General features: G+C 42.0%; 1 protein-coding gene across 2 annotated transcripts in view; it reads left to right on the forward strand.

Annotated features, from left to right (window-relative positions):
- Positions 1-19,615, forward strand: part of CLYBL (citramalyl-CoA lyase) — a 150,423-nt gene that overhangs the window by 128,744 nt on the left and 2,064 nt on the right. For both annotated transcript variants that reach the window (XM_065740834.1, XM_065740833.1), the window contains exons 4-7: positions 429-530; positions 2,156-2,249; positions 3,627-3,794; positions 8,910-9,034. In XM_065740834.1, coding sequence (XP_065596906.1) covers positions 429-530; positions 2,156-2,249; positions 3,627-3,794; positions 8,910-9,034 — 489 coding nt within the window. The remainder of the gene's footprint in view (positions 1-428; positions 531-2,155; positions 2,250-3,626; positions 3,795-8,909; positions 9,035-19,615) is intronic.

Consider the following 19,615-nt stretch of genomic DNA (forward strand, 5'->3'; position numbering starts at 1 on the left):
AGCTCAGAGCTAGCTGTGAACTGGTCTCATGGAAAAAATTGGAAAGCTTTGGTCTTCAAAGAATTAAACTTCCTTTTTGAGGCCTTCCTAGGTAAGCTAAAAATTATGAAGAAAAGCCTGGCGAACAAAGGGCAGCGGTGCCGTAATGAGCCATGCGGATGCCGCAGCGGCGGTGCGGTGCCCGACCCGAAGCAGGCCGGGCAGCACTGTGTGTGCCCCATGGCTCGGGCAGGCCGCCCTAGGATGCAAGGCGCAAGGCTCACGCCTCGGCGTAGACCTTCCCTGAAGCTCTCTGTGGTTTTTAATGACGACTTCTGTGTTTTGGGGCTTTCTGTGCGCCAGCGCTGCAGCCAGGTGAAAGATTTAAAGTGTCGCACGTGCCCGTGCGTGCTTTTTTCTCGCCAAAGCCTCACGCTGTCCGCTTTTAGTTTGCAGACAAATTCGCACACCACTCGAAGGGCCGAACCCTTGCAGAACCAGTGCATTTTATCCCATTTGTGGAAACTGCAGTGGGGTTGCTCAATTTTAAGGTAAGCAGGTCTTGGGTGAGGTCCATGCGGTGTTTTGCCCTCTCAGCCACCTGGATAAGCGGAGCGCTCCGTCGTCCTGGCGTGACTTCCTCGAGGAAGAGAGGCTAAAAAATGGTAAACACGCTTTTCAGTCTACTGAGACATTTGGATGTTTAACTCTCATGTTTGTACAGCAAAGGCCTTCATTAAATCCAAAATATTTTGGTGGAGGTCTAGATACTCATTGCCAAATGAGGTAGCCTGTCTGCATTACTACCCGCATTTCTAAGAGGAAACTTGCTTCTCTGAGGGTCTGGAGCACACACGCTGCTGCGATAAACGACTATTTAGTAGCTGTCGAGATTGACTTTGATATAGCATTTAATTAGAAAAAAAACAATCCTCATTTCATTGCTGCTGAAGTGGTATCTTTTTCTACTGACACTGTTTCAGGCAGATTTCACATTATGTTTTTTTTTTGTGTGTGTGTGTGTGTGTGTGTGTGTGTGTCACAAGGAGTTTATTGCTAAGATTAAAAGTACAAGTAACTTTAAAAATATCAAATACCCAAAGGGTAATTTCAACCAAGCTTTACATTTAAAGTGCTTTGTAATATGGGTCCTCCCCCACCACTATCTCTCACTCCCAGCCCAGGTTTTCAGCAAGGAGAGGCAGCACGGGGAGGAAGCACACTCACGGGGACACGGGGCTCCCCGAGAGCTGACCGGGAAGGCTTAGGGCCAGCTGAGGGCACACAGACACAGAACTAACACGCATTCACAACTGGCTGAGGTTTTTATTCACCTGTAGTATTTTATAGGGGGATTTTTAATGCTGCAGCCCTTGATGTTGGCAGCAGAGTTGCCTTTTAAAGCATTCAGCTTAATAATAATTCTGTGTCCCACCAGCGGCCGTGTAAGAACACCCACTAGCGGAGTTTGTAATTACTTCTATCCTTCTCTGCATACCTAATCCTTAACAAATATTAATATTAAAAAGTTCTATATAACATTCTGAAACATAGGTACAGTAGCAAAATTCTGCTTGCTTTCACTTCAATACTTTTCTGCAGTACTTGTTGCATTTTTAACTTCCTTAGCTACTTTTCAGTTAGATGTAGCAGAAGCCTTTAAATTGGCAACTTATCCAAGAAGGAATCCACAACCATTTTAAAACACTGAAATTATTAATTTTATAGCCAGGATCCTGATCTTTATTTCTTCCTCTCGGGCAGTGTTGCTAAATGTCAAATCGATCAAATGTAATACTTTTTTGTTTGCTTTTAAGCAGCCTTTGAGGAGTGCTTTGCTCCTTATTGCTGCTTGAATATCTGAGGCAATACAGCAATCGCTGTAATACCAAGGGCATTATGGTAAGCTCCAGCCAAGAGGCAGGGAAGCTGCAGTGATGTCCTGCATCTCCACACCAGAGGCATATAGGTGCTCAGGGCAAGATAATGTTTTCTATTTTGCTGAGTCATTTTAAAGCATTGTGCACACTCAAGTACCTACAATGGTTTTACTTAATAGGAACAATTTTAGCCGAAGGATCACTAGGTTTTGGTAATACCGAGTTGATGCAATATCCTCTTAGTCACTCTGCTTCCTGCATTTCTGTAGAAATTAATGATATGCTCTCATTTGAAGGCTGTCTGTGAAGAATCATTGAGAACAGGATCCCAGGTTGGCTTTCATTTGGATGCAGTCGTCTTTGGAGGAGAGGATTTCCGTGCCAGCATAGGTTGTTACCTGTCTCTTTACTATAAAGGTTAATGGCATTTGTATTGGAGAAACCCAGTGTGATTTATCTCCACAGTATCACCGACAGCAATAATTAATGTAATAAAAACATTTGATTCTGCAGTTTGCATTTTCCCTTTTCTCCTTTTTTTTTTCCAAACTGGAATGTATCACTGAGATATTAAAACATGGTTCCTGTGTATTACAAGGCACTGGCCCTACCTTGTGCTTTTTGCCATGCAGTAGCAAAAATTATTAAATCAAAATAAAAATTAAAAGCAAGCTGTCAAGTCACTGAAATTATTTAACAATGCAGTACCCATAAGAAATATGCACACGCTTTTAAGAACCGCATTGAAAAGCTTAAAATTCTGGCATCTACTTTATCTCTGATCTAGAGTCAGTTATCACTGAGGATTCTGACATCATCTGCAAACACTCTCGTGTCACATTTTGCTATAATAAATTTGCTTTAAATATGTCCCGTGTCAATACAGTAATCCCTAGCATATTTTCCTGTAAAAGCACTATCAATCTTCCTTAGAAATGAAAAGTAGTTCTGAATATTTTTTTTATGAGAAGCCACTTATCTCCCCATTAGTCTGATTCACTTTAAAGATATTAGTTCACAGCTGTAGACGTTTAAATTAAAAATAAATGTTAATATAAAAATTAGCATTGATTCATTAAATTATTCCTAACAAATTGGAAATCTGCATGTGAACAAGTGACCCTCAGGAAAGGGAACTTATTATTTTTTTTCAGCACCCGCCTTCATGCAAGAACGCTGCTTAGCTGGTGCACCGCGAGCACATCAAGTCTTGTGAATACTTTTGGTCCTTCTCAGTCATCTACCATCATTTTTCATCCAAATACTAAAGCATAAATATTCAGCTTAGGACATCCGTTGTGACAAGAATCACAACCAAGGAAAGTGCAATTCTGCTCTCAGTGTGAATTTTTTAACCATTTAGTTGTAGCCAGTATGTCACGTTGTATAAAGCCTCTCTTGCTGTAGCGCTTCTCTCTGCACATACAGTAATACTGTAAGGTAATTACTGCACATTAGTTTCAACTCAGTTGTCTTGACCAGCAAAAACTTCCATTGACTTCATGCTTACAACTGCTGATTCGAACTGAATCAAAGTCTGAATTTTATAAAGAGATATTTATTACTTTTGCTAAAGCAGCTTATTTTTTTTCCCCAGGAGTATCAGTTTTACAGCACGGCCTTGTGATTCACTTTTGTCTTTCAAATCAGTTAACTGAAATCTTAAAGACTTTTTTTTTTCTAATTCTTTTAACACCCAAAAATATTTAAGAGAGAAAGATCTAAGGCACTCCTGTCACCCTTTCTTTGTTTTCTTTCTTTTCATAGGTGCAACAAGCAGTAAGGAAACTCAAGATATTTTATACGCCAGGCAAAAAATAATAGTCACAGCAAAGGCATTTGGCCTCCAAGCAATAGACCTGGTTTACATCGATTTCCAAGATGAAGATGGGCTCCGTAGGCAATCGAGGGAAGGTGCCTTGATGGGCTTCACTGGTATGGGTTTCTGCCAATGTCTCAAAATAATCCCTGTATTCTTCTATTTCAAGATATTGCTGTTTACTGTTACTTTGACAAATAACTCACTTTTTTATTTCAGGTTTATTTTTTAGAAACGAAGTGACACCAAGCTCATCTGCATTAATTGGCACCTTCAAATTTTTGCCTGGAAATTTTGCCTGAAAAGTCCCAGGCTGCTCTTTAAAACCGTACCCCTTGAAGCATATGACCGTGTTTTGAAAAGAGGTTGGGGCAGAAGATGTGCAGGATGTGATTCCTCCTGTCACAGAGTATGGGAGAAACAGTACTCTAGTCTGCAATGGTCAGTCTGCAATCACTTTTTAAAGATATTTGGATCCCTTTTATTTTTTAGACAACAATTGCTTAAAAAGCACTTGCTAGGTGAGGGAGTTGATAAGCGAACCTTGCATGCTAATTGCTACAGGAAAGTTCTTTTCTTATTATTTTCTTTGATTTGTTTTTCATCTCCTGGCTCCCCTCCCAGTAAGTGCTGGTGACACCTACGGGTATTGGCAGACAGCAAGACCAGCAGGCTCCTTGCAACAGAGCCCTGTAATGCGGCCTGTTACCCTGTGATTGGTGTACCAGATCACTTGGACACCCTGGTGGGATAGTGCAGCCACCAAAGATTGTGTTTTTGCAATAGAAATCAGCCATTTGACACATGCATTATAGAATTCTAGGATGCAGCACTGACGTTTTACATTATTCGTCTGTTACTGTCGTTCAGGATGTATGCACAGCAATCGTATAGCTGCTCGGGTTTTGTTAGCAAAGGAATAGACCCTGATGATGTGGTTTTAGCACGCTGTATTTTTACAGTTAATGGCATACAGTATCTTAAAGCACTATAGGCAAAGTGACCACATACCACAAGGGTTCTTTTAAAAGTGTTATTTTAAGTGGCCTGGTCTTGATAGAAAAAAAAAGAAAAAAAAAGAAAACCCTTCGATTCTCTTCAGCTCAAACTCTGCTTTCCCGTCTGCTGAGCTTCAGCAGCTGAAAAAGCAGATCTCGTTTCAGAGGCAGAGGAGGGAGCTCCTCACAGCTACACAACATTATCTCTGTCCTCGTGGAGTTCCACCCTCGATTCGTCCGCTATTGAAGTGGGGAAAATAATGGAGCTCCTGAATGGTAGCACCTGCTGATGGCTACGTAATCGAGACCAATCTTTTCTAGTTTAGGGAAGGGCTTGATTTTTGAAAAATTTAAGTATCTGAACCTCCTGTTGACAGAAGATGGAGTTGCAGATGCCCAGCACCTTTGAAAGCAATCTTTTTGAATGCTTAATGTGCTTTTAAATACTTTGCTCAGGCTGCCAGTTTGGAACATTCTAAAATCGCAAGGCATAAACAGCATTGATGGTGTTTTGGACTCAACCAATGTTCTGTAGGAAGTTTGCTCACATGAGAATAGGGTCCAGATAGGAGACAAATAAAAAGGCAATGAATGGCAATTTAGGGCACCAAGTTTGTAGCTAACGCATCCATAAAGAATAAAGCAGTGTACAAGGCACCAGCTTCACTAACACAAACGTGCAGCTCTTTCTCTTTCTTCTGCGTCTCTGCAGTTCTAATCACCACATCTCAGACGTGCAGGAAGCAGCTTGACAAACAGCCCCGTCATAAACAGAGACAAGTCAGTATTGGGATTTTGTGGCCAAAATTATAAAAAAAAAATAAAAATAATAATAATAATAATAAAACCCCGTTCCAAACGAAACAGACTTTTTCATATTTTTGGTAAAGAAAAAATGATGTTGGAGGGCTATCAAAAATGTTTCCCTTGTCTTTTTTCTTTCTTTTGATTGCAGTTTGCTTAATCTTTGGTTTTGCTTAGTTTAGCTAAATTAAAATGTCACTTCAAAACTCAAAGGAAAAACACTTATTCCAAAAACTATGTAAATAAAAGCATTTTAATATTTGCAATTTAATTTTCATCACGGAAATTTACAAATGGGTCCTAGCTTAATCCATGTCCTTCTATAAAATTCATCATATTTGTCACTGGCAGTTGTTGGATAATGTGATAATAAAATCCTGAAGCACTGCCTTAATAACAAGTTCTAAACGCACGATTCTTGTTATTTTTAACTATTTGCAATCACATCTTTCTACTTTTTCTCATGTAATCTAAATCACTGGAATCAACAGGACTAAAATGAAGGAAAGCTCACCAATTGCCTGGTAACTGGCAAAACGCATGCACACGTAGGGCCAAATTCACCACCCTCAAACGTAATCACAGACTCCATAGTATTCAACCAACTTACATGTCCTTACATTTTCTTTCATTCAGAAACCAGTAGAATAGAATCATCCTTAAAATAACCATGTCTGTTCACTGATGATTTAACAAGCTAAATAATATAACGAAGAATTTACCATCTATTTGGTTACCGCTGTGACCCTCAGTGCTGATTTTTTATCCAGCTAGCTTTTAAACAGCCTGGTCTTTCTTCAGTTTGTGTGCTTCCATAAAATCGATTGTTTTCAAATGCAGTTTAGCCAACGTGATACATCTTTTGAATATATATAAATATATATGCATGCACACATGCATGCACACACGACAAGATGTTTTACAGCGCCGTTGACTGTGGACTCAAAGCCAGCGCGCTGCCTACATAAATGGTCATCAGTTTTAGGAAAGTTTATGTAAAAAAATTGAGGAAGACTTACGACAAGCTTTAACAGCCGACTTAATCATTATAGAAAGTCCCGTGCTCCGTGCTGAGAAGCCAGACAGAAATACGGAACACTATAGGTTTCCTCTCTTTTTGTAGTCTTTTGTAGAAGACTAAAACGACACCATCATACAGTTACCTAAAAGACTTGACAGGTATTGATTTAAAGCACCATATATCAAGAGGTACTGTAAAAAGGATTTCATGGTCATAAATTTTAATGTATTCCAATTTTGCACTCTCTCGGTAACTTGTCAATAACAACAATTCCACCTAAAATATATCCTTCATTCCTGCATGGCATTACGTCCATTATACAGTTATTTGGATACATAATTCTGTGACAAAAATCCACTGAGTGCTATAAATCGAAGGTTTGATTTTCTTCTCTGTAAATTGTTCAGTAATGTTTTAATGAAGAGAAGTGTAGCTTTCAGATACGGATATTTGTTATCAAAAGAAAATGTTTTTACAGAAATGTTTTACACCTTAAAAAATTGTATGTGCATTTTAATTTTCGTTGTAATTTTAAGTCAAGTGTAAATTAAAATCTGTTCTTTATTTCTCCCAGAAAGTCAGGTTTGGGGATTTTGCAGGAATTATTTGTACGTTCTCCATCTTTAGAATTAGTAGTTCAGAGTGCATCATATTAAAAATAAGGAGCATCAAAAGCTTATCGGTAGTGACATTTAATTAAAGTGACTAAAATGCATTTAGTAAGAACGAATGTAAAACAGCAGCTCAGGGAAATGTCTGCCTGTAGTTTTTTTTTTAATCAGATCTTACAGAGCTTCAAACTTTTTAGCTATTTTAAAAGTATTTTTAAATAGCTACCGTATCAAAAATTCAGAGAGTATCTGGACACCCTCAAGGTCTTAAACTAGCAACTAACTGCTTAATGGGAACTAAAATAAAATTGAACAACTTGTGGCTTTTTAAAGAAATGTGGCAACACTGAGGAGTTAGTTACAATTGCTTTTTTATCAAATGAAAGCAGGCTGTGCTCCTGCACTCACAGTCCTGTCGTGGCACACATTCATCAGACATCCATTGCAGGCTGACACAAGGAATCCTGGTGACGGGAACCTTTTTCCCATTTCTGTTTAAAATAGTGGCACATGTGTGCTGTGGTCTGGGACTACTTGTGTGTGGCGACGAGCTTATTTCTAGCTTTACATCCATGAGATCAACGGAAGGGTCCCATTCCCTCCATAGGGTGGGCTGTATGCTGTGGGCAGATGCTCGCAGTGTCAGCGTCACCCCAAAGCCACACGGGTTCCTGAGTTCCCCTGGGGTCCCTGGGCACTGCATGAGAGCCAAAGGAGGTGCGGACCCAACACGAGGCAAGCCCCACAGCAGCCCCAGGCCTGGCCCGATGTGCCCCGCTGTAGGGCCAGGAGGCGTGAAAGGCTTGGGGACGGGGCTCGTGGCTGCAACCCGCTCTGCCGTGTGGCATAGAGGGATTAATCTGTGTCACGGCGAGGTCTGAGGAGCCGGGAGCTGCAGCAGCCCCGCTTTATTGAAGCGCTCCCACGGCACGGTGCTGGGGATCATGCAGCCATCACGCCGCCTGTGAAATTCCCTTAGAAACAGGCTAATAACGTCGAGTGCCACACTTTTAAAACTGTCAAACAAATTAGATATGTATTTGTTTTAATGTGGCCGAGTACAATAACAGATTAGAACGGATTATGTGGCTGTCTATTCACATTGGAAAAACTCTGGTTAAAAAAAAAAAAAAAGGCAACACCTATTTTTATTTTCCTACTGCATGTTCATACAAGGAAGGACTGGAAAAAAAGGGCTTCATAACACTTCAGGGCACCTCTGGCAGCGGTTTAATATACTGGTGGCTAAATAAATATCCCAGCCTACCTGCACCTGCGAACCACAACAAAAACAGAAGCAGTGCTGAGCGTTGCATGATGCAGAGCCAATGCTAAAAACGAGGGAACGATCCCTGCGTGACCGGAAACTTTTCAGTTCGATAAATCTCACTTTCTGAACACATTTTAATGCAATTTATTTACGAGTGGCTGGAGCTGCTATTTATATTGGTAAAATTCAGAGGTGCATTGCACTGTAGCACTGCTGGCTGCCCCAGACCAACAATTCCACCTGAGATGACCGACGGAAGATGTATGGACTGAAGTGGGGAGGGAGGAGAAAGAAAGAATCCTGGGTCCCTTCAAACATACTTAAATGCAAGTATTTATTGCGCAAGATATTTTCATTCTTAAAAATCTGGCACCTAGTCCAGTTAAATAATAACAGAAAACAAGTAAAATAATTAGTTCAGTAGCAGAAAGTCTGCGAGGCATAGGAGAGCCTCAAGTGGTTGGAACATTTTGCTTGAACATCTGTTTGTCGATGCGTGATTCTGGTGTTATTAATCTTCTTTGTAGGTAAGCAGGTGATTCACCCTAACCAAATTGCTGTTGTCCAGGAACAGTTCTCTCCCAGCCCTGAAAAAATAAAGTGGGCTCAAGAACTGATTTCTGCTTTTGAAGAACATCAGCGTTTAGGAAAGGTAAATATTTCGTTATATGATGTCGTGGAAAGTAAATTTAAATAATATTTAAAATTTAGAGAGATTGGAGGTGGCTGTTTGCATTCATCTTACAAAGCATGCCGCATTCGAGAGTCGCGCTTTTGAGATCTGGATCTGGATCGAGACTGTAGAGTGTGTATTTATTATAAGTGTGGCACTGCCCAGTGTGTTTACAAGTAGCCTGGCTGTCTTTTTCTCTCCAGTTTTAACTTTAATTCTTTGAGCGCAGAGCCTTCTGAATACGTGCGTATATACGTGTCTGCAGCATCGGTGAATTAAAACTGCTTCTGAGTTTTTTCTGAATTAAAACTGCTTTTGCAGAATCAAAAGAAAATATTTGCAAGCAAAAAGCAGGTAGCCGGGCAGAAGACTCCCAACAGCTTGTGCAGGCATAATGGATGGAAAGGGATAAGCAGATGAGGAAGACTCAGTTTTCAGTTGGTAAAACAGCCTCACGTCTGGGGGGGGCAGATCCTGCAAACGTCCCTAGCAGTGAGTAGCTTCACTTCTGAGCAGAGCTGCTTGCGGATTGTGGTTCTTAATCATTAAAAATGGGAATGTTTTATGTGCATTTGTACCGATTGCTGGACCTGAAACTTGGATAGAGTGGAAAGCAAATTAACACTAGAATATGATTGTTCCTAATTTAGTGCATCATTGAGTCTCACGTTTCCTGCTCTGTGGGTTTCTGCTATGTAAATATTGCGGTGGTGATGCACAATCTGTCTCCACTTTGTGCCAGTAATACTTAAATTAGGGGTCGCCTGAAGGAAGATTTTATGCTAGTTGCAGCATTGTCAGTTAATTATCTTAAAGGTTATTTGCTATAATCCAGTTTGCCTCTTTTTGAATGAAAAAAGTTGTGGTGAAATATGTTTGTCTTAGTGACAGCCAAGCTCAGGACAGCCAAAATCCCGATGTCAGAGTGGGTAGTGGGGGTGTGCAGAAATGGTTTACACTCGCATGTGTGCAATTCAAGTGGGAAAAAATATCTTTCTTAATGAAGCTCACATGTAGAGCTGTGCACAGATTCTTCCTTTCTCTGGTGCAGTTTAGAAATTTTCTGCGTGTTTTGTCACTTGCTGGTGGGTAGGAATAAGCTGCAGCGTGCCCCTTCCCTGTTCCCCTGTATCTCGGCTGCCCCAGGTGTTGTGTGTTACAGATTCTAAAAAAGGTCAAAGCAGAAATGATGCTTTCATCTCAGGATGAAAGCATGACAAGGTATTTGTTATTGGTCTGCCCTTTTCTTTGCGAGGCTGCCGCATCCCGTCTGCGGTGCCGAGGTGTTTCTAATGCGTTCTTTACTATCATATTTGGGTGCCATCCTGAGCAGTTATTTCAGGGTCACTGTTATTGTGTTACATGCCTGTATCTCTTTGTTCTGCTTCCCCTGTTTTGGAGGGTAGCTGTCTTCCTGTTAGTGGTTTAGAAAGAGAAAACCTGTGACCAGCATTGCATGTTATCCTGATTTTAAAAGCTTGAATCTGCTGCCAAAGGCATCATTATTAACGTGCTGCTAGAGCAGGAGTGTGATCAGGTAGATGCAGAATGCAAAAGTCAAATAACATGCCCAGCCCAATACTGTTTATTTCTTGTTGGTAAAATACTTCTAATTCTCTGAATTTAGAAACTCATCTATGGAATACCCCTGTCGTTTGTACAGCCAGTGAGGAGACGGGGTGAGGTGTAACTGCAGTCCCAGTATCACACAATAACAAAGCTACAGATGTTAAAATGCATGCACTCTGCAATAGCAAGCATTATTCTGCGGATTTGCTTTGAAGCTGCAATTTTATTGGCATAACACTGAAAGTTTCCTGATCACATCAGCCTTTTTTTTTTTTTGATGTTTGAATAAATGCTTTTCAATTGGGTTGGAAGCTTCTGTAAGCAGACACAAGAACAGATTTGTGGGGGTTTGCATCTTAGTGTATTTCTTCAACCATGCTTCATATATGTACGCTTCACGTATTTTTACACGTAGCTGCCTGTCTGTAAAAAGAACTGGCAGGTTAATCTGAGCACTTCTGGCCCTAGCACCACTTCAGTGTTGCTGGGCTTCGTAGCAAAACTAGAGAAACAGTTTTTCCCTGTAGTGTTTTCTTCGCTGCGTTTGCATTTTGGTATTAAAAATGTGTCAGCTAGAAGAGCTTGGGCAGTCTGATTACTTAATATTTTTCCAAAGCAAACATATCTCACCGAGGGAGCCTCTGGCTCTGCGTCCTAGAGACACGCTAAAATGTAAGTAATAACTCTTCCCATGCCACCTCCTGACAAATGCTGCACACAGTGGTTTTAGTAATCCTCATGTCCTAATGAAACACCTCTTCTGTTTTCCTTTTCCTTTTATTTTATTAAAGCGTTCGTGTCAGTAGGGCTGAAAATATAGCTGCGGTTAATATGGTTGAGACTTGTGTGCTTCTGCCATGTTATTAATCAAAGCTGAAAGCCTGGAAAAAATAAATGTGAGGGATTTGTGTGGTTGTTTGCGTGGCAGATAAGTTACCGGTCTTTGGTCTCTGGGATCACAGTTTATTATTCATTGGTTTTAAAGTTTGCTGCCCTTGGTCAATGGTATTTTATATTAAAATACAGTAATAAGTTTTTACAATCAGTTCCAGTTTGAGAGAGACAATTACCATAATAATCTTTCTTTGAGAGAAGGCTGATGCAGGCTCCTTCGTCCTGGAAGCTGACAAGCTTGGGCAGAGCAGCTTCCAAATTGTGAGTACTGAGGTTCTTAAAAATTCACCTATCAGATGAGCCCTGCAGAACTGGCGATGCTGTGACAGTGTCCAAACAGAAGGGAATTAGAGACTTTACTGGCCAAAAATATTTGGGTTTACATTACCGAGGCAGTGCTGTTTGGGGCACTGTTTTGGTTTGGCTTCTAGGCTGGTTTCATTGTATTTTTTTAAATATATTTTCAACTTGAAAAATAGCATATGTAGGAAATAAATGGCAACAAGGTGTTTTGGACAAATGAATGACAATCACAGAAAAAGTACACTTCATGTTTTATCAAATTACTTAGTGTACTCTGCTATCTAGAAATTTGAGATCTAAAATTGAAAAGTACTGAAAAATAGAAGTATTATTTCTGTACTGTTTCAGTATTTTCCAGCAGATGCGTGTTAGCAGAGGATGTGATTCCCAAAATTAAATAAACTTTATCCTAAAGAAAGCAGGGGTAGCTGTTGGAAAATCGAGATATTAGATAAATGTCAGCGTGCGTTCAGAAAGGAAGAAGACAGGCAGTAAGTGTTGTTTTGGTAGACTGGAAGTCAAGTTCTGTTCTAAATTTCTATAGAATTTGTGCTGCATTAGACAGGGAAGTGATCTTAGAAATCCAGATTAACTGAGTGTGAAAGGGCAGAGCTAGTGGGAGAAGCTGCTGGCTTATTTTGGGAAGATCTCACTTCCGTGACTGCTGCTACTGCTCTCTGCTGTGCAAGTAACTCTCATGTTTGTGTTACCAGTGCACCGGGTGAATAGAATACCTTCTCTGTCTGTATATGAGAAATGAGTGGGACATCGTTGCTGTAAGAGGATCTTCCTGAATTGTCTGTTTTTAAAATAAGATTCAGACAGAAGGGAAGACAGAATAGTCAAGTAAGAGGTTGCTTACACGTTTACAGCAGTGTACTAATTCATAAATGTTTTCAAAGCATCTGCACATCACACCAGGCTTAGGGAGCGAAATGCTGCTGCCGAAGTTGCCTGTCAGGTAAGGACTGTTCAGAGCTAAGGTGAGCAATTCACAGCTCTGAGCTGTAACAGGGACAAAGCAGAAGAAATATCTGTACACGCAGTATCCAAATGCACAGATTTTTCCTTAGAAAGCTTTTGGCATACGTTTCCTGCATTCAGTTCCGTGCCATTGTACATCATGTGCTCAGCGGCAGAGGAATAATATTTATGAACGCTAGCGATTTGACAGCCTGTAGAGCTTCTTTTACGGGCCTTTCCGGGATTATGAAAAATCTTAGGAATGCATTTATTTACACAGCATCCACCCAACAAAGGGATGGAAATTTCCAGCAGTGGTTCCCTCATAATGCTCTTTGTCTGGGACAATCTGCCCCAAGCCACTGTATCTTGGAGACGATGTGCCTCATGCTTGGGTCCTGTCCAGCTCCTGCCGGGCCCAGGAGGGCTCTGCCTGCTGAGAGCAGACCCCTCACAGGGCTAACGGGGCGGTCAGGACCCCACGGGGAGCACCGAGCACCTTGTTGTGCATTATCTTGATATGTAGTAGCACATTGTATTTGGGTATCCACAAGGATCTGTTGTCCGCGTGAAGTGGGCAGCACATATTCCTCATGGGGGACACCCAGGGATTTGGGTGGCATTGCTTGCATTAGGAAGCACAGAGTCAGGTGCTTCTGTGTGTGAATGGAGACTGCTGCTAGCATTTAAGCACAGGCCACTGTCAGGCTGGCTGCTTGTTTTCAGAAGTGCAAACTGATCCATGTAGTAACAATAGAGCCTGTCTTCGTCCTTAAAGTTTATTTGTACAATTGTACAAAATGTATGCTGTGTCACAGCCAAAGGCTTTTCTCTTAGGAAGACCCACCTGGGGACGCGTTGTGAGCCCCCACAGCAGTGCAGAAGGGGATGTATTAACTAAATGCTTGTGCTCTACCAGTTCATACTCCGGCACAATCAGTCCTGAGAGAGACGTGCCAGGTGAGGAGAGCAGATTTCTCGGCGCAGGGCTGCAAAAGCTCCTAAAGCACAGCAGAAACTCACACAAAACATCTTCTTGCTAATTCTCCCTTCCTTGCTCCTCAGCTGGTACATACTGAATCTTAAATCTGTTTTTCTCCACTCTTTAAATGCCAATGCATGGGATCAGAGGGTCTGAGATCATAGAATCATAGAATGTACTGGGCTGGGAGTGACCTTAAAGCTCATCTAGTTACAACCCCCTGCCATGGGTAGGATTGCCACCCACTAGACCAGGTTGCCCAGGGCCCCTCCCAGACTGGCCTTGATTGCCTCCACAGATAGGATGCACTTGTACACTGCACTTCTTCACTCAGGGGGACAGTCTCTGGACACCTTCATTGCCTGCCCAGACAGAGATACAGCCCCTGGCCACCAGGATGTGCACCCACAGAGGACAGAGGATGTCACCTCTCTGGGGTCCTCCTCAGCAAGGTGCCAACCAAGGTGCCACCTCCATATGCCCAGCCCTGTTTGCAAAGTACTAACAAGTGCTCACTTTTCAAAGAGGATCTGACAGGACATGTGTCATGTTCTGACCAGATGTCTGACCGAATTCCCTCAGTGAGGACCTTACAGCCAAAATATCGTTCCGGGTGATTTCAGCAGCAGCAGTCTTGCTGCCTTGCAGCTCCATTCTTCACTAGCTGTTGTTCTCAGAAGGCTAGAGCAGCTTTCTGCAAAAGCTCCCTCAATCAGAACAGAGAACCGCAGTGAGGAGTGACTGCTCAGCCCTACTCAGAGAATTAATGTGAAATTAGAGAAAATAATACAGAATACCAAAATAATACTGGCTCCATTCTTGTTGACAGAACAGGCTTCACTGTTAATACTGTTCTCACCTGTGTTGCTTTATGACTACCCTCCCTTTCAGTATCAAATGCCTTCTGTGTGTCCTTGCAGGCACCTGCTTCCAAATGCAATTTTCGAGGTTTTAACAAATTGCTTCAGTTACTGTAAGCCTCAAGTTAATTTTGAATGACTTAATTAAGGGCATCTGAGGATACTGATCTTAGTGTTAGTTACTTTTCATTTTTCTGTATAATAACCATCGCACTCACTAGTTGGATATGATGTTTATCCAGGGAGCTGCTTTTGTGCTATGAAGTAAAGATTTCCTTGGCAGCGACATCTCCAAGCAGCGTGCTCTCTAGGCTTCTTCTGTTCCCCATCCATTATAGAGATGACGGGTGGAAACTAAGGAAGAATATTCCTAGTACTCTCTTTGTTTCTTTAATTTTCCTACTCTACAGGAGCACACAGGAAGGCAGTAACTACAGTGAGAAGAAATCTAGTGAAAACGTGAAGACAGCAATTAAAAACCCTGGTGCCAGCCTTTCACTCAGGGATCTTACACAGGCTCAGTGCAAGGTGGAGACCTTGGTGGCTTGAAGCAGTTTCTGGGGCAGGACCAAACAGGATCGGCTGGCCCATCCCAGCCTAAACGCCTGTCCCCACTGGTTCATGGAGTCTGGGAGAGCTATGAATTGGAAACATGATTTGCCTGGTTACACAGCAGGGCAGGACCCTCATCCGAGGACTGGGAGCAGTAATGTTGGGCAGAGGTGGCACTTTTCATGACAGAAGTAATAGATTTTCTGGGGTCCCTGTTATTTATCTCTCCTGCCCACTGTAGACTGGGGGGATCACAGAGCCCTTTCCACTTGTTGAGCATTAGAGAGGACTTTCCTGTCAGAGTTCATGTACTGCTCCTAGGGATTCATTTGAGGGGAAAAAAAATGTATCTCTATTTCATGTTGCTGTTGCTCTCTTTTTTCTCGACCTTTTGTGTCCTTCCATCGTCTCCAAGAGGCAGAATCATATCTCACACACAGGCTGCCAACTAAGTCTTGCATTACAAAGTGTTACATCTTCTGTACCCAGTAACTGCTTCTGTACGGGTAGAAGTTTACGCAGGTGAGAAGAAACAAAAGACAGTGATATTTAAAGTCTTCTTCACATCAAGGTGTGATGACAACAAAGCTTTGCTGGTGAACATACATACGCTGCAGAATTCCCTCCCTATTCATCCCTGACTTCTGTGGGTCACAGAGACCCCCTGAGAATCTCCTCTTGACAAAAGGAAATTTTTGACAAGTCTTTCTTGGGATCATTTGTTTTTCCTAAAAATCTTGTTTATAAGTGCCTCCCTTTCCTCATATAGCATCACGACCAAAAGAGGCAAATGTCAAAGGGTTCAGAGCAGAGGATATGAAAATATACAACCAGAAAAGCTCTGTTAGTATAGCTAGTGTGTGGAGTCCTCAGTTTGTCCAATGCAACTGCACTGGTTCTTTTCCCATTTCCTACCTACTGCAAAGATGCTAAAAGAAGGCCGAGAGCTGTGTGTTGATTTGGAGGCAGGGTGGGCCTGAGCAGAGAGGAAAAGGAGACTTTTTATAACCTGAAAAACATGCTCAGTTGACCCAGATATCATTGACCAGCTCCTAGCAGCTCACTGACCTTTGGAAGTTCACCAGAAATCAAAATGGAATTGTGACCCAGCTATCTGTGAAGGCTCTTTGGCCACAACTCGCAGAAGAAAAAAAAAATTAATTAAGCCTTCATTCAGCACCATCACAGCTGTTAGCTTATTTCCTACTCTCGTCTTCCCCAAAAATATGGTTTCAACCTTCTGTTTGAAGGGAAAGTCATTCCTTTGTGGTTAGACTAATCACTTCTCCCCCAGGCACAGACCCAGCTCCATGTGCTGCGAGCTGGGCTCCCTTTTGTTCATATACCTGTAAGCAAATCCAAGCGATCTTTTTAAGCCCTAAAGCAGAGATTTCCACATTTCCTCTGCAGGGGGGTGCTTAAAGAATGTGTGTTTTCATTCAATCCTTGGGGGAATTGTCTTCTTGAATGCCATGCTTTTTAGGAGGACCCTTTGCCATCCACCTGCTTCCTCCTCTCCTCAGAAGAGCAAATCTGCCATTCTTCCAGGGCACAGCACTCCCATTTCCTTAGGACAGGTTAATATGCAGGATTAGAAATAATGTTCTCAGACCTGGGAAGATTTTCGTGGGTTTATTCCACGTATATTTGCAGTCTCCAAAAAATCCTAAGTAGACTTCTGGGATTTATCCCCAAATAATCCACCAAATTACAACAAAAATAAGAGACAGCTTCTCAGGTAATTGTGGCTCAAAGACAGTTCTAGTGTCTGTGGAATTGAGGACGTCTGTCTATGTGAGTGCAGGGATTTGGTCTGCCAGGGAAAGTATTTCTAGCTGAATTGATAAGTAATTGAAGGAAAGCATATCTTCATCAGCAGGGCAATGTTTCTAACCTAGTGAGAGCAGAGTGCCTCCAGAGGACTTCCCCTCACTCAAGAGCTTGCTCATCTTCTGAGTAAGTCACCTAACCAGTGGCAGAGATTTGCTGGCAATTTCACAAGCATTCAGTTACCCTCGTCTCAGACCTGTGTTTAATTCAAAATTCAGCAGCAGGTGCTTTCTTGTAAGTACTGCAATTCCATGGAACGTGACCTTAGCTCTCTTCTCCTTTTTTTCCACTGACCAGAGGACCCCATGCCAAGGTCCTGTCTGCTCATAAACATCTTCTGGTAATTTCCAAGCCTGCCATCTCCCAGAGTAAAGTGCTTTGAGAGAGGTGGCTGTCTCCACATGGGGCTGCCCAACACAGTCCATACTTGTAGGCACGCAACTGAGCACAGCACCATTGTCTTCACTATTTCACGTGATACAAGGTATTTGTTGTTTATTTTTCCTATAACAGACAAACAGCAAGGTTTATAAGCAAAGATAACTGATAACAAGTACTGCTGATTCCCAAACCAGAACGCACAGTCCTCACAACTAGTGCTTTCATTTGGAGTCACATCAGTAATCAAAAGGGAAGCCACTAGATATCTAGGAGCTTTTTGGGTTTTCTCAGTACTCTGAAACACATGTACTCGCAAGGTCTTAGGAAAAATGATCCTGTTATTGATATTTTCCTTCATCTAAGAATAGAGGACCTGCAGCAGTGTTCACAAGGAGCTCACTGCAGCCACCCGGACAGACACAGGTAGAGGCAAGGAAAGAACTTAGGAATACTGAGGAAACTGCCCCAAGTGTTCCCAGGAGTGGGAATACCTCTAATTCCTCCCTCTTGTCAACCAAGGGGGACTAGCTTGTCTGATGGCTGTCTCACATGTCCCAGAACAATTATTATTTTGCTTTAATTAACTCACTGTCTTTCATCCAAGCCACTGCTCAGAGACAAGTGTACCACAGTGCTATGAGGTCTCTGAAGTGCTCTGTACCCCAATAGCTTCAGCCAGCTTGTTTCTTTAGTTTATCCAGTGATACATAAGAAATAAAAGTGGAGGGAGCAAAACCCTGTGTAACACTGCACGTTATGTGGAAATGTTAGAGGAGAGACAAAGAAGTGGGGACTTCCATTTCCATGATCTCCTGAAAAGTCATGACAGGTGCCTCACTGGTTGTCCTGTCCATCCAAAGTCAACACAACTCTTCCATACATGATAAATCCCAGCAAGAGAGTTGAATGTGGAGTTTTTTCCCTTCTCCTAGTTCCCCCTAAACACACTGATCCCCAGGAGAAGCAGAAATGATTAATTCCGAATCCTATTCATTTACTTTCCGTGAAGATAATACGTCTTGCCATAAAAAACTTTTGGCATGTTTGTGAGATGGTAGTACAGACTTAGCAAGCTCTTAACCACCCCAAAAAGTTCCACAGAGGAGAAGATGCTGCCTCAAATACACACACAAACAGAAGATTTGCGTATTCCAGGAACCACTGCATTAACACATTCAGCCTTTGATCATTAAAGATCAATGTCAAAACTTTCTGCTACTTGGTGCATGTTGTTTAGATGCAACACATTCAAAATCTGTGACACTGATCCATGGCAATGCATGACTAAGGGTGTCATCTACATTGTCAGTGAGGAGCCCCCGTTATACACCGAACTATGTTAGATCTGAGTTGGTTCTGGCACTGGCTATGATTAGTTACCCCCTTTTTCTCCAGACTGCCTCTCCAGATCCCAGCCTGTGAACATGACTGATCTCTGGCAGTTCTCTGTTGTTTCTTCCCATGACTGCAGGCTGGAGCTTTGTGGCACTGACACTGACTGGGCTCAATTCTCTTTTTCCTGAGACTATCACTTTTTCTAGTTATCTCTTGAGAAAAAGGATGAAGGAAGGACAGATGGACGGAAGGGAGAAAGGAAGGAAGGGAGGGAGGGAGGGAGGAAAAGAACTGCAACCTTGTCTAATTTTAATTCCCTTCCACTTGTTTCCAGTATTTGCCAAAACCCCACTACATTCTGTTCCCAAAGCACTTTGGGACATACTGAAATTCACCACAGAGGGGACAGGACTTATTTGGGCCTGGCTTACACTTTATTTCCTTGAGTTCTGGGTTCAACCAGCAGTTGAACTACTGGAAGTACAGGCTGGAAGCGTGAGATGATTGAAGACCACAAGCCAAAAAGAAAATTTAGATCTATGGTTAAACCAGTCCCCAGATTAATGCTATCAAAGTAAATGGTGTTTATAGGAAGTCTCGTTTTCTTCATATTAATGTGAGCGAAAATCAAAAGAGTGTTAAGGGCAAATTTCATCTACCAGAGTCGGAAAAGAGAGCGTGGGGACAAAGCTGTAATTATGGGTATTTCCTATCTGCTGAAACCTGTGGGTGGAAGGGGAGGCAGTGAATAGGGCATATTCAATGGCATTAAAATCGGTTTCTTTTTCTGGACTTTAGCTCAGCACTGCAAATTAGCAGGGAGAAATGAAGCCTCTGAGTGAACAGGAAGAGAAGCCAACTTCTTTGTGCTACTCATTGCTGCTTTTTTTC

Source organism: Cyrtonyx montezumae, unplaced genomic scaffold (assembly GCF_038088225.1).
Source record: "Cyrtonyx montezumae isolate F1298 unplaced genomic scaffold, pur_monq_1.0 scaffold_3, whole genome shotgun sequence".
Taxonomy (NCBI): domain Eukaryota; kingdom Metazoa; phylum Chordata; class Aves; order Galliformes; family Odontophoridae; genus Cyrtonyx; species Cyrtonyx montezumae.